We start from the raw sequence: 13,525 nt of genomic DNA on the forward strand, positions 1-13,525 counted from the left end.
GGGGCACGAACCCGTGTCCCCTGCATCGGCAGGCGGACTCTCAACCACTCGGCGGCCACCAGGGCCCTAGACATCTATTTTAGAATACTGTCAGAAACTGAAGCTCAGTGGTCTTTATGCTGGCATCATCACCTTTCACATCCGCAATACTGGTGGAGAAAAGGCCAAAGGGTCCCACAGATTACACAGTTTGGCAGTCTCTGTGATAAGGCCAAGGATTCCTTTAGACATAAAAATCCATAAAACTTGAGTTCCCTGGTGGTGCAGTGGTTAGGACTCTCAGCACTTTCACTGGCATGGCCCCGGGTTCAATCCCTGGTCGGGGAACTAAGATCCCACAAGCTGCACAGCGTGGGCCTCCCCCCACCCCCCACCCCCACACACAAAAATGCATGAAACTTGCCTAGGAGGTCACCTTTGACTGGAGGAAGGGAGTTTTTTTTTTTTTAAAAGAATGAAAACATATCTGTTTGCAACTCTAGATAAGGGCTTTTATCATGACAATGTTTTGGAGTAGTGATAGTGAAAAAGCTTAACACTTAATATTCCAGTCGTTCTTTTTTTCTTTCTTTTTGGCCGTGCTGCGTGCGTGGCATGTGGGATCTTAGTTCCCTGAGGAGTGATCAACCCCGCGGCCCCTGCATTTGATGCGTAGAGCCTTAACCACTGGACTGCCAGAGAAGTCCCTAATATTTCATTCTTTTTAGGGTACATTTCTCCCTATGTATTTCACTAATTTTCTAGTATTGTTAAGTTTGCCATTTCATTCAAGGAGAGTATATTTGAAAATATAATAGGTAGTATAATGTTCTTAAAAAATACCCACTCTTTGGTGTATAGAATGTGTGGGCTGGCCTTTCTATGGAGACATTTTGAATTATAGTTTTATTTCTAACATTGAAATGTTTGTGTTTTTAATCAAATTGGTTTTGATTGTTCTAAAACAGGCCCCAGGCATGGAGGAGTTGATATGGGATCAGTACGCTGTGACCCTACATAAGGTGAGTACTACACATGTCTTATCTGCTACAGTCTGTTCTTGAGTTTACAGATCATGGATCTTTTTTTTTTTAATTGAAGTATAGTTGATTTACAATGTTTCAGGTATACAGCAAAGTGAGTCATTAAACACACACACACACACACACACACACACACGCAAACACTTTTTCAGGTTCCTTTCCATTATAGGTTACTACAAGATATTGAATACAGTTCCCTGTGCTGTTCAGTAGGACCTTTATCTGTTTTATATATAGTTGTGTGTATCTGTTAATTCCAAATTCTTAATTTATCCCTCCCTCCCCTTTTCCCTTTGGTAACCATAAGTTTATTTTCTATGTCTGTGTATCTGTTTCAAGTTTGTAAATAAGTTCATTTGTATCATTTTTAGATTCCACATATAAGTGGTATCATGTGATATTTGTCTTTCTCTGTCTGACTTACTTCATGTAGTGTGATAATCTCTAGGTCCATCCATGTAGCTGCAAATGGCATTATTTCATGCTTTTTATGGCTGAGTAATATTCCATTGTATATGTATACCACAACAGATCATGGATCTTATTTATTTTTATGCAAACACAGTTATTGCATTAACAAGGACTTGCATGTTGTTATTTTTTGGCTAAGGTCTGTATAGCATAGAAAATTATAGAGGTTAACTAATGTATTGAGGTTAATTAATGTATTCACCTGTCTCCAGGTAGAATCGTTTATGAGAAAAGAGGGGAGAGGAAAGGGGGAATGGAAATAATCTGTTCTTTTTAAGGACGTTGAGGTAGCTTCTACAACTTTTGTAATTTTAATTATAGCATTTATAACTTATTCCCTCAGTGAGTTTTAAGTCCAAACTAAAAAAAAATTTTTTTAATTAAAGAAAAAGAAATGTTGTTTGGCTGCACCACATGCATGAGGGGTCTTAGTTCCCTAACCAGGGAATGAACCCGTGCCCCTGCAGTGGAAGCTTGGAGTCCTAACCACGGGACCGCCGGGGAGTTCCCCAAACTAATTTTAAAACGTTAGTTTAGCACTCAGGAGACATGGGTTGTAGTCTTTGTCCCACTCCTGATCATATTAATAGGTGCCGAATTAATCAGATTTTAAACAACAGCCCCCTCCCCACAGTGGGGTTGAAAGTAGAAGTAAGATCACATGTAAGTGTATTTCACTTAATTTTTGAAGGTATTTCACAGGTATTGCCCCTCTTGATTAAATTAATTAGGTAATACAAAGAGCTTCTAGTACTTGGAATCCAGCACGTAATCACTGCTTAATAAATGTTAGCTCTGATCCTTTTTATTCTGACAGCAAAGTTTGAGGTGGGCATGATAGGTGCTAGCCCCACTCGAAACAAGCGCAGCCACCAAGAGTTTGTAAGTGACTTGCGTGTGTCTGAGTCGAGCTAGACATGCACTCGTGATCCCAAAGGCTTATTCCATCAAGCTGCCTTCGTCAGCATCTAACATTTCCTGGGCCCTGCATGGCTCTTTCTCCACTCTGAGTCTCTCTGGTCTCTGTCACCTCTTAGATGGATTGCAAGTTCCTCAAAGGGAGAGTTTTCCTTTGCCCATCACCACCATGAACTTCAACCCTTGACTTCAGTGCAAATTTGGTTCTTGAATAAATGTGTATTAAATCGATCCAGGTAGAAAAACACAGATTGGTGCTCAAGTGCTGAAACTTCTGGAGCAGTAATCATGATTTCTTCAGTTGAGAGGCTTCCCCCTTTAGGTCTTATTTTTCACCTCTTGTCATCTTCTGACTCTTCTCTCTGCCCTTCCACCACATACCATTTGAGTTTGGACCCCGAACTGGCAAAGGTGAGAAACATTTTTGGCCTGGTATAGAGGATGGAGCTCTCTCTGTGTAAAACCAGGTACCAGGGGATAGCACTGCCAAATTCAAAGCCGTGTGATTAATGAACAACAAGCCAGCTTGTCTGTGTGGCTGTTTGTTATCGATTGCCACAGTGGGCCCCACGTGGGAACTTATCTTGAGGTGAGGGTTCTTCCATTCTCTGAGAAGATTTTTACGTAATGAAACCCATATTTAGTATGATAGTCACGTACATGCCCCTGTGGTCTGGATGAGATCCGGGAGCTTAACTTTTTTAAACATCGAAATGAGCTGGGATTCTCTATTATTTGGGTTCACTGTTATACACTTCTCTATTAATCTTGAATCTAATTAATCTGTATTTCCATCTTATATGCATGTAGAAAAGAATTTAATGCTTTGCTCTCTCATGAGATCTCAAAACTAAGTTCGTCTTCGGATTGTATCTTTAAAATCCATTTCCTTCTTTTTGACCCTATATGAAAGTGAAACCACTAGCTCCCCTAACTTGGAAGTTAAAGGTATTCTTTAAAAGTATGGTTTTAGCATAGATTCAGTTGTGACCAGCCCATCTGGTTCAGGCCTGGATATGAGAACAGGTATGACTGGTGAACCCAATAACACATCCTTATTTGGACAGAAGATGTAATTTCCCATCCCCTGCCAACTTCTAGTGATAACTCCAGTCTGTGCTATCAATCTTGTCCAGCTTTCACAAGGCTGTTTCTTTTAGATAAGGAATTTCCCTTTATAAACCTGTCAGCTAGCCATGATGACGCTGTACTCTTTCTCACTTGTTTCTCTAAGCCTTCTGTTCCTGAGCTGTCTCCGGTTATTGGTTTGACCTTTATTTTATCGACTACTTGTAATAAATCCTGAAAACCACTTATAGAAGGATTTTATTTTAATTTTTCTCTTAACCCCAATGAACAGGATTCTAAGAGAGGATTTGGAATTGCAGTGTCCGGAGGCAGAGACAACCCACACTTTGAAAATGGGGAGACATCAATCATCATTTCTGACGTGCTCCCGGGTGGGCCCGCCGATGGGCTGCTTCAGTGAGTGTCCTTACTCCCTGCCCCCAACCCCTGCCAGCCCACTGGTTGGCCCTAGACAGGGGGCTTTGAGTGGTATGCACTTTTAAAATTCAAAAGGAAAAGAAAATTTTATATGTGTATATTGAAAAGTCTTCAGGCAGTAATGGAGACCATAACACACCATGTTTTAACAATCCCCAAACCTTTGGGAATATCCAGGCTTTGAATAGAGGAAAGCAATAATTTCCACAGGAAGATGGTTATAACTGTCTATCGTAACTATCATTCCTGGGTTTAGGAATCATTTATGAACATGGAGTGTAAAATTGGCATGCTCTTTTTTTCCCCTAATGCCTACCCACACTGTCTATATTTATTTTCATTTTTATTCGTTAAGAACGAGGATCGTCTTCTTATGATTATCTAATTTGTAAGAGGGATGTAGAAATTGGAAAAATTTACCAAATGGAAACCCAAGTTTTCCAACTGCCAGGCTTCTGGTCTGAAGAGCAAATGCCATTGGAAAAGGTGCATGTCTGAGTCCCCTTAGGATAGTTTCTCAGGGCAGAATCTAAAGTTCATTACACAGCTGCCTTGGCCACATGGCTCCAGAATTTAGCTTCTGTTGGCATTTCATCTCAATGGTCCTCTCCAAGTTAGTATTCTTTCATACAGAGAGCAAGGTAGAATTTTTACATGATTTTTTTTGATGAGACAAAGTAAGAGTTAGGGTTCTGTGACCTCAAAATTTCTTTAAGAATCTGAGGCGAGCTCTTGATTTCATCCCCTCCAAAACACAAGTGAATATCAACCTCCTGTGGGGAGATCTGTAGACTTGCTGAAGTGCACCGTGTACCATGGGTAAGGAGGCCCTGACACACAAGTTCCACTTGTGCTCAAACCTTGCTGCTATCCAGTGCCTCCTGGAGGGACCCCGTGGGTTTGGGTCCTTCTCCCCAGCTGGTTTCCAGGAGACACTGTCCACTGTCCACAGTGGGCTGAGTGGCTCCTGGGTTCCTTCCTCAGAAGAGCTCAGACCAAGTTGATGGATTAAGCCTCAGGAGTCATTAGACACTGAGCCCTTTAAGAAGCATTTTGGGTCAATCCGCCACTTTTATTTGTTCCTAAATAAATGATTCAGAGGGACGAGATGGGAGTTTTTCACATTCCGTTTTTCTGTTTTATTTGCAGGGAAAATGACAGGGTGGTCATGGTTAATGGCACCCCCATGGAAGGCGTGCTCCATTCATTTGCTGTTCAGCAGCTGAGGAAAAGTGGGAAGATTGCTGCCATTGTACGTTCTGGGTTTGTTTTCAGCTCGCCTCGGTAGGACTTTGTTTTTATGCCCAGATGAAAATGACTACTTGCTCTTCAGCCCTATCTAGGGACCACTATTTCCATATCCTCAGTACTTTGGGAGGGCGATGTTAAGGGTGATGTAAAGATGTACGTGAGGGATCCCTCCCTGCCGTCTCCTTATCCTACTCCTGACTTAAGATCAGTGCTACTCTTGTCTGAGTGAATTTGCCTTGAGCCAGGTTAAACAATTATTCCCTAAGAGAATTAACTAGATTGAGAACAATGGTAAAACAGCATTCATTTAGAGACTAAATTATGAGCTCAGAAACTCATTTGTAAAGGCCCTCACAGGATCTCTTCTATCTTCATAAACTCCTGTTTCTTAGGAGATACTGGCAATCTGTACCGTTCACTCATTTATTAGCTCACTCAGTCATTCAGCAAACATTGGTTGAAAATGACCTGAAGCAGGTCTGAGCTGCAAGGAGTGTTCACTCCAGTGGGGCAAGTGGACACACTAAGCGAGAATTGGAACACAGTGTGTTAGGGGCAGTGCTGGGGGGGGTGTGGTATTTAACTTTTTTTTCAACTTTATATTAAGAAAATTTTCAAACAAAAAGAAAAGTTCAAAGATTAGTAACACATATATCTTCTACAATGTTAATATTCTGCCATATTCACTTGATTTTTCTTTTTCTTTTTTTGATTTTTCTTTATGTATGTATATAAAGACACATATTTTTAGTGAACCATTTGAGGGGAAGTTGCAGACATGACAGTTTAATCCTTCTTACTTCTCAAGTCTCCTAAATAAGGACATTCATCTGCATAATTATACTACTATTATCCTATTTAAGAAAAGTAGCTACAGGCTCTATGGCAGGGCTAATGGCGGTCTCTGGGAGGGCTCACGAAAATGAGTACTTCCCAGAACTGCTGCTGCCAATGCCCTTGTCCCCATGGTGAGCCTCAGCTGCCTGCCACCTCTGCAGGAGACTCTCCTACACTAGCAGGCAAATGAAGATAAGACATTGTCAGCCAATCTAAAAATACCTTTCCTTGGGAATTTTGGTCTTTCAGCTACCAGTTTGGTTCTAACAATGTGTTATTCTAGGACTTTAAAAGAGGAGGGGCCTCGTTATCTATCATCTACAGCTGTGGCTGTTGCTGAACTTTTGAAGACAATGGCCTGCATTTTATTAGTCTACAAAGACAGCAAATGTAGTCTAAGAGCACTGAATTGAATACTACATGGTGAAATTCTTAACAAACCTATGGAAACGCTTAAACTTGCTATTCCATCAGGGATATATACTCTTCAGAATTATTTACTCTCTGTGGCACTGTCAAATCTAGATGGAGCTACTTATCAGGTCACCCTATCAGTTGAAAATTTTTACGACTGCATTATTTTGTGTTGATGCTTAGTAAAAAAAATTAGGTGTGTACCAGTGGCTCTCCCTAGTAATTTGGATGACAGGAGTTGATTTTGTACAGTGGCCCTCAGATTCTCAAGCCCTTAATTCTTTTTCTTTTAATTTTTTATAAATTTATTTATTTAGTTTTGGCTGCGTTGGGTCTTTGTTGCTGCGCGCGGGCTTTCTCTAGTTGCGGCGAGCGGGGGCTTCTCTTTGTTGTGGCGTGCGGGCTTCTCATCGTGGTGGCTTCTCTTGTTGTGGAGCACAGGGTCTAGGCACACGGGCTCAGTAGTTGTGGCGCATGGGCTTAGTTGCTCTGCGGCATGTGGGATCTTCCCGGACCGGGGCTTGAACCCGTGTCCCCTGCATTGGCAGGTGGATTCTTAACCACTGAGCTGCCATCGAAGCCCCACAAGCGCTTAATTCTAAGGAACTTTCACCTGGCTCACAATTCGTAGGCCTCATGGCAGTTCACACAGCATGTTTTTCAGGTGGCTTTGCTGGGTTTTACTTTGAGAAAATCGTAAAAGAAACCAAACAATCAGTGTGGGTAAGAAACATTCAACTTGGTTTTTTTGGGAGTATATTTGGATTAATGGGTGTATATGTTTATGATGGAGAACTGGAATCAAAGAATGGATTTTTTCAGGAGTATAACCGGCTGACATGGATAGTTGTTGCTCTTTAGGCACTGGGAGGCCTTGTAATAGCTGCTGTTATTAAGTATGCAGATAACATTTTAAAAGGATTTTCAACCTCTTTGTGAATAGTATTATCAACACTGATATCTTATTTTTGACTACAAGATTTCGTACCAACCAGTGTCTTTTCCCTTGGAGCCATCCTTGTAATAAGAGCTACTTTCCTATATGGTTATGATCCTAAACCTGCAGGAAATCCCACTAAAGCATAGTGGTAATACTGTCTTTACCTGGTTTTTCACATTGGCGCACTGGGAATCTCTACATTAATCCTGAACAGAGGACTTCTACAGATTCTAAGAAAAAATCACCATGCTGAGTCTGATTATAATGTTCAAATGGTTTGAAAATATACAAGTTTAGGGATAAAATACATGTATATATAACAAAATGCCCATTGCATCTAGAAATCAAAACTTGAAAGTATTTCCAGGGAGTAGAATAATTATCAGAGGAAACTTGAAATCTGAGTTTAAAAAGATTTTATGTTTTTGATTGCTGCAGAAATAACCTATGCACTCTTTGCACGAGCACACAACAAATGTCAGACATCAATTTTGCAAATTAGATATATTTAATTTTATTAAATGTTTTTTATCTTACTCTTTCTATACAGATATATCAAATAACATGGATATTCAAAGTTTGAAAATTATAATTACTATAATTTTGCACATATAAAGCTGTGAGGAAATAGAAGTATGATTTGAAAAATATTCTCATGTATCTCAGATTTTTATATTTATACTGAAGATTACTAAACAAAGTATTGCTATATGTTGCAGATGTTCAAATGCATAAAAATTGATAAAGTAACATTCTGGGTCTGACTTGTCAGAATAAAATTCATATTTAAATTTAATGTAAAGAAATACACACATCTATTTCTCCATCTACATTTTAAGATCTTTTAGTGCTTCAGAACTGCTGGAAGCAATCCAGTTGTTCCTGTGCTAGATAGTAGCCAGTGACTTTTACACTAATGGAGTTTTGTCCTTAATCTCTTAATTGTATTTCTTTTCTGTAAATCAGATAAATCCGTGTTATTACTTTAAAATTAAAAAAAGAAAAGTAATAATAACACTACAATATCATTTAATATACAGTCCATACCCTAAGATGATTTTGGTAGATTATTTTTCTTCCCCATCCAGGATCCAGTCAAGGTTCACTCATCACATTTGGTCCTAATCACTTTAGTCCATTTTAATCTTTTTTTTTTTAAGAGACAGCCTTTATTTTTAGGATTTTTACATTGAAGACTTCAAAAAGTGGTAGGTTTTTAGAACTTATTGACCTGTATTTAAATGGAACTGTTGACAAAGATTCACCAGAAATAATCTGAACAAGCGGGGAAATAGTTAATGCTCCTGAAATCTACTAAAGTAATTCCAGGACATATGGTTTATCCAACATAACAATACCTCTAAATGCTGTCACTGATATGAAACTGACTGCTTCTTTTCTAAACACACAGTGGTATAATTAACAATATTCAATCACTTCTGTTCTTTCCTGAATATATAAAAATTAAAATATCAGTGAAAAAACTAATATATTCTTGTCTTTAAATGTTTCTTACAGATACAGTTTCAATATTTTCATTCAGTAGGGGTGTGGTTTAAGAGATTTTTCGTTCAGAAGTCAAACAGTCCACCCAAAGGGAACTGATAGTCTATAGGCTCATAGTCTGATAGTCTATAGGCTCATAGTGCAAATAAAGAGTTCTGGGAATGTGGCAACTGACCTTCCTAAAATACAAAATAGATAAAATTCTTAGAAGATACATGCAGTAAGCTCTACTAAGCAGCTGGCCACAGAACTAGAACATTTGGTAGTTTTCCTGGTGATTTCAGTGGGACTCCAGATGTTTCCAAACTCAAACTCTCAGGCTTTGTATTTTGCTTTTCCAGTTTCGCTAATGACACAAACATGATTCAAATCCCTGAAGTATTCATTGTAGTCAAGGGCATATCCTACAACAGACTTGTCTGGAATTTCAAATCCAACAAAGTCTGGTCTATATCCAACACTTTGAGGGGTCCTTTTCACCAGCAAGCTTGCAGCCTTGACCGTCTTTGGATTATGCTGCTTGACCAAGGAAAGCAAGGTTTGCCTTGTTTTTTAAGTGTCATTTATATCTTCAACAGTCAAGACATTCTTTCCAGTTAAAGTTGAGAGATCATCTCCACCAATTACTTTTTTGTTTGTTTGTTTGTTTTTGGTTTTGGGGTTTTTTTTGCGGTACGCGGGCCTCTCACTGTTGTGGCCTCTCCCGTTGCGAGCAACGGGCTCCGGACGCGCAGGCTCAGCGGCCATGGCTCACGGGCACAGCCGCTCCGCCGCATGTGGAATCTTCCCAGACCAGGGCATGAACCCGTGTCCCCTGCATCGGCAGGCGGACTCTCAACCACTGGGCAACCAGGGAAGCCCTACTTTTTTTTTTTTTTTAACATTCTTATTGGAGTATAATTGCTTTACAATGGTGTGTTAGTTTCTGCTGTATAACAAAGTGAATCAGCTATACGTATACATATATCCCCATATCTCCTCCCTCTTGCGTCTCCCTCCCACCCTCCCTATCTCACCCCTCTAGGTGGTCACAAAGCAGCGAGCTGATCTCCCTGTGCTATGCGGCTGCTTCCCACTAGCTATCGGTTTTACATTTTCCAGCAATTACTTTTACGTCACCTGTTGACTGGTCATTACAGTAGCTCTTCAGTCTGATAAAATCTAGTCATAGGTATAGATCTATCACTATTTCTGTTCAGTGCTTGGATGTAATCCAGCAGGTCAGCAAAGAATTTATAGCCCCCCTTGAGCACACAGAGGGCCACGATGTGATGGCCTCCCATCCCCTTCATCACATTCTCGAGCCAGCCGTTCGGTCCTGTCCATAATTAGTCCATGAAGAATAAACACCTTTTCCAAATCCTCAGCATAATGATTAGGTCTACAGAATAAATCTAGGTCATAACCTGGTGCATCATCACTAATCACGACTCTGGGGCTGCGGGTCGCCATAGCGGAGCCGACTGGTGTGCTGGCTGAGGGCAGTCTGGGGAGGAGTAGCCGGCGGCGGGTCCGAACAGGAGGCGGAGGGCGGGAGGCTGTGCGGCGCGGGGAAGCAGAATGGTCCGCCCGAGCGCTCTTCGCCGCCTCCGCTCAGCGCCCAGGCACTGGTCCATTTTAATCTTAAAGGATCCCTCTTTTACCTCCTCTCTCCCCTTACCTGTTCCCCCCTCTTTTGAATGACATTGACTTTTGGATGAACCTATGCACTTGTATACAGAATGTCTCACTTTCTGGATTTTCATTTTTGTAACTTAGTGATTTAAAGCCCTTTGGTGCTTTTCACACTTTGAGTAGAAGCAGATTTTGGAGGCACTGTGCTTAGAGTTTTATACTCATTGTCTTATTTTATCCTTGACCCCCTGAGGGGGTCCTCATTTTCCAGATGAGGACCCAGAGGCTTAGCGACTGGGCGGGGACACAAGAGTTTTACTGGAAGGAGAACCCGGGCTCTTAACCACTGCATTGTGGTTGTCTTGCATCCCACTGTTTGTTTTGTGACAGGTGGTCAAGAGGCCCCGGAAGGTCCAGCTGGCCCCGCCGCAGGGCAGCCCTCCCGTCCACGAGCATGACCGGGCTTTCGAGCTGATGGACGAGTTTGATGGCAGAAGCGCGCGCAGCGGGTACAGCGAGAGGAGCAGGCCCAGCAGCCGCGGAGGGCGCAGCCGCAGCTGGGAGGACAGCCCGGAGAGGGGTCGTCCCCACGACCGGGCGCGCAGCCGGGAGCGGGACGGGTTCCGGAGCCGCGGCCGGAGCCTGGAGCGGGGTCTGGACCACGACGACGACGACTACTACTACTACCGGCGAGCCCGAGAGCGCAGCCGTGGCCGCAGCCTCGAGCGGGGCCTGGACCACGACGACGATGACTACCGGCGAGCCCAGGAGAGGAGCCGCGGCCGGAGCATTGACCCGACCTACTATCGCGCCTACAGCCCAGAGCGGGAGTATGGCCGCAGGGCCCAGCCCGATGCCCGGTACGGGGCGTCCCGGAGCCACAGCCGTGAGCACCTCCACTCCCGCAGCCCCAGCCCCGAGCCGCGGGGACGGCTAGACTCGGACAGGCCCATCGGGGTCCTTCTGATGAAAAGCAAAGCAAATGAAGGTAGTCATGCTTGATGAAGAAAAAGCACTATAATAGCTAACTCTTACGTGGAGCCTGCTGTGTGCCGAGCACTGACCTAATAAATGCTTTGCACAGATTAGCTCATTTTGTCCTCACCACCACCCCCTGTGGGAGTTAGTCATATCTTCATTTTATAGACAAGCAAACTAGAGGCACAGAAAAGTTCATTGACTTGCACAAAGTTGTATCATCAGTGGCTAAGCCAGGTGGTGGAAATCTGGCTTTAAACTAATAGGCCAGTGGTTCTCAGAGCAGCATAAATATCACCTGGACGCTTATTAGAAATGTAGATTCTCAGGCCCCAGACCAGCCCCCACTGAATCAGAAGCACTGGGGTGGCCCCTGGGGTCTCTGTGTTAACAGGCTCTCTTGGTGAACCCAGTGCAGCTTAAACTGATGAAACCACAGTAGGGGACAATACTCCAGCTAATCTTGATTGAGTTTTTGCTCTATGCCAGGGCCCTCTGTGGAATAAATACTTTCTAATTTAATCCTCACCAGAAGCCTTTGTGGTAGGTAGGAGGCTTCATTCCTCTTTTACAGATGGGTATAGCAAGGTGCAGAGAGGTTTTTGGTGTGTCCACAGATGAGGCAGGCTCTGGCCCAGGCTGCCCGTCCCATGTTGCATGCCTGGAGCAGTTGCATACTCTTAAGCACATCCAGATTCACTAAACCGCTTTGTGGCAGCTGGAGAAGCAGGTAGCACTTGCAGTTTAGGTGAGGCTTCTGAAACTCAGAGATGGGAGTTCAAGATTGCCCACATCTTGAAGCTGGTAAGTAAGTGGTGGAGTTGGAGCTCAAACTTCATCTCTTGGAAACAGATGATAGGAAACAAGTAGGTGAATGAACAGGGATTTAGAGCCCCATGTTGAGCTACTCCTTGCATTGATTCTTGGCTTCCAACTTTTTGAATTCCTCGTAACATATCTTTTATCTCTGCTTGTTCTCTAATTGTCCTCCTTCAAAGAGGAAAAAAAGATGAAGATTACCCAAGAGTGCAAAGTGAAAGACCTTGCTTTTTAGGTTAGGAATTTGCATTTTAAAGAGCCTATCAGATGACAGGGTTTGTTTTCTTTAGTTCTTCTAGAGGAGCTTAAAGAGTTGAGTTATACAATTGGGTACCTATTGAAAGGATATTGAGGTAACTGCAAGGATGCTAATAATGGGATACCTGGAGCCCAGGTCCAGAAAACAAAGGTGAAAGTTGAGATGGTACTATCTCTGAGGAATGTGCATCTTGGGAGATTGAAGAATTCTAGAAAATCTTTATAACCATGGATAATGACGTATTAATTCATCAACTCCCAAGACTTGCAGAGTAAAAGCCATTCTGCTTCCAGATTGTGGACTGTAGAGAAGTTTTGAGAAAGATAACTTGACACAAGGCCTCCTTCACAGAGGGCTGATGCATGTCCTGTAGGACTTGCACCCAGATTCGAGTTCCCCATTGCAGTGCTTTTCAGTATTTTCTTCCCCCTCTTTCTCCTCTTCCCCTTCTTCCTCTTTCTCCTTCTCTTCCCCCTCCTCCTCCTGCCACAGAAAGAACCATATCTTGCAAATAATCGTGGAGGCACCAATATGTGAAAAACTTGGCCAAGTGTTTCATGGAACGGCATTTAACTCTGTGTGATGATTTTTGAGAGGTTCTATTACATTAAATTAAAAGATACTGGTCACAACTCACTAAATTGATTTCAAGACTCACTCATGAGTTGTGACCCACAATTAAAAAGATGTTTGTCCTAAGAAACTGCCCACATCATGCCTGGTCTTAGTAGTACTATTAAGGAACAGAGAGGGCTCATGCCCCTTTGCTGATACGACATTTTACTGCTTCTGGGCCATTTTGCTTTTTAAACTTAGAATTCAGTGTTTGCTTGTTTGTTTTTTCCGAAGTTCTACTTTTTAAAAGATTTTTTAAGCCAACTTTTGCTAAGATGACAGAGTAGTTTAGCTATCACTGGCTAGAGTTACATAAGACTTAATCTTTAGGGGCTTCCCTGGTGGCGCAGTGGTTGAGAGTCCGCCTGCCGATGC

General features: G+C 42.4%; 1 protein-coding gene and 2 pseudogenes across 3 annotated transcripts in view; 2 read left to right on the forward strand and 1 right to left on the reverse strand.

The window, feature by feature from the left end:
* The window catches only part of TJP2 (tight junction protein 2), a 137,170-nt gene that overhangs the window by 91,078 nt on the left and 32,567 nt on the right, over positions 1-13,525 (forward strand). For all 3 annotated transcript variants that reach the window (XM_007466773.1, XM_007466772.1, XM_007466774.1), the window contains 4 exons: positions 948-1,001; positions 3,772-3,896; positions 5,067-5,169; positions 10,870-11,467. In XM_007466773.1, coding sequence (XP_007466835.1) covers positions 957-1,001; positions 3,772-3,896; positions 5,067-5,169; positions 10,870-11,467 — 871 coding nt within the window. In that variant the 5' untranslated portion in view covers positions 948-956. The remainder of the gene's footprint in view (positions 1-947; positions 1,002-3,771; positions 3,897-5,066; positions 5,170-10,869; positions 11,468-13,525) is intronic.
* Positions 5,226-7,443, forward strand: LOC103086587 (UDP-N-acetylglucosamine transporter-like; annotated as a pseudogene).
* LOC103085196 (hypoxanthine-guanine phosphoribosyltransferase-like) lies at positions 9,181-10,317 on the reverse strand (annotated as a pseudogene).

Source organism: Lipotes vexillifer, unplaced genomic scaffold (genome assembly GCF_000442215.2).
Source record: "Lipotes vexillifer unplaced genomic scaffold, Lipotes_vexillifer_v1.1 scaffold948, whole genome shotgun sequence".
Taxonomy (NCBI): domain Eukaryota; kingdom Metazoa; phylum Chordata; class Mammalia; order Artiodactyla; family Lipotidae; genus Lipotes; species Lipotes vexillifer.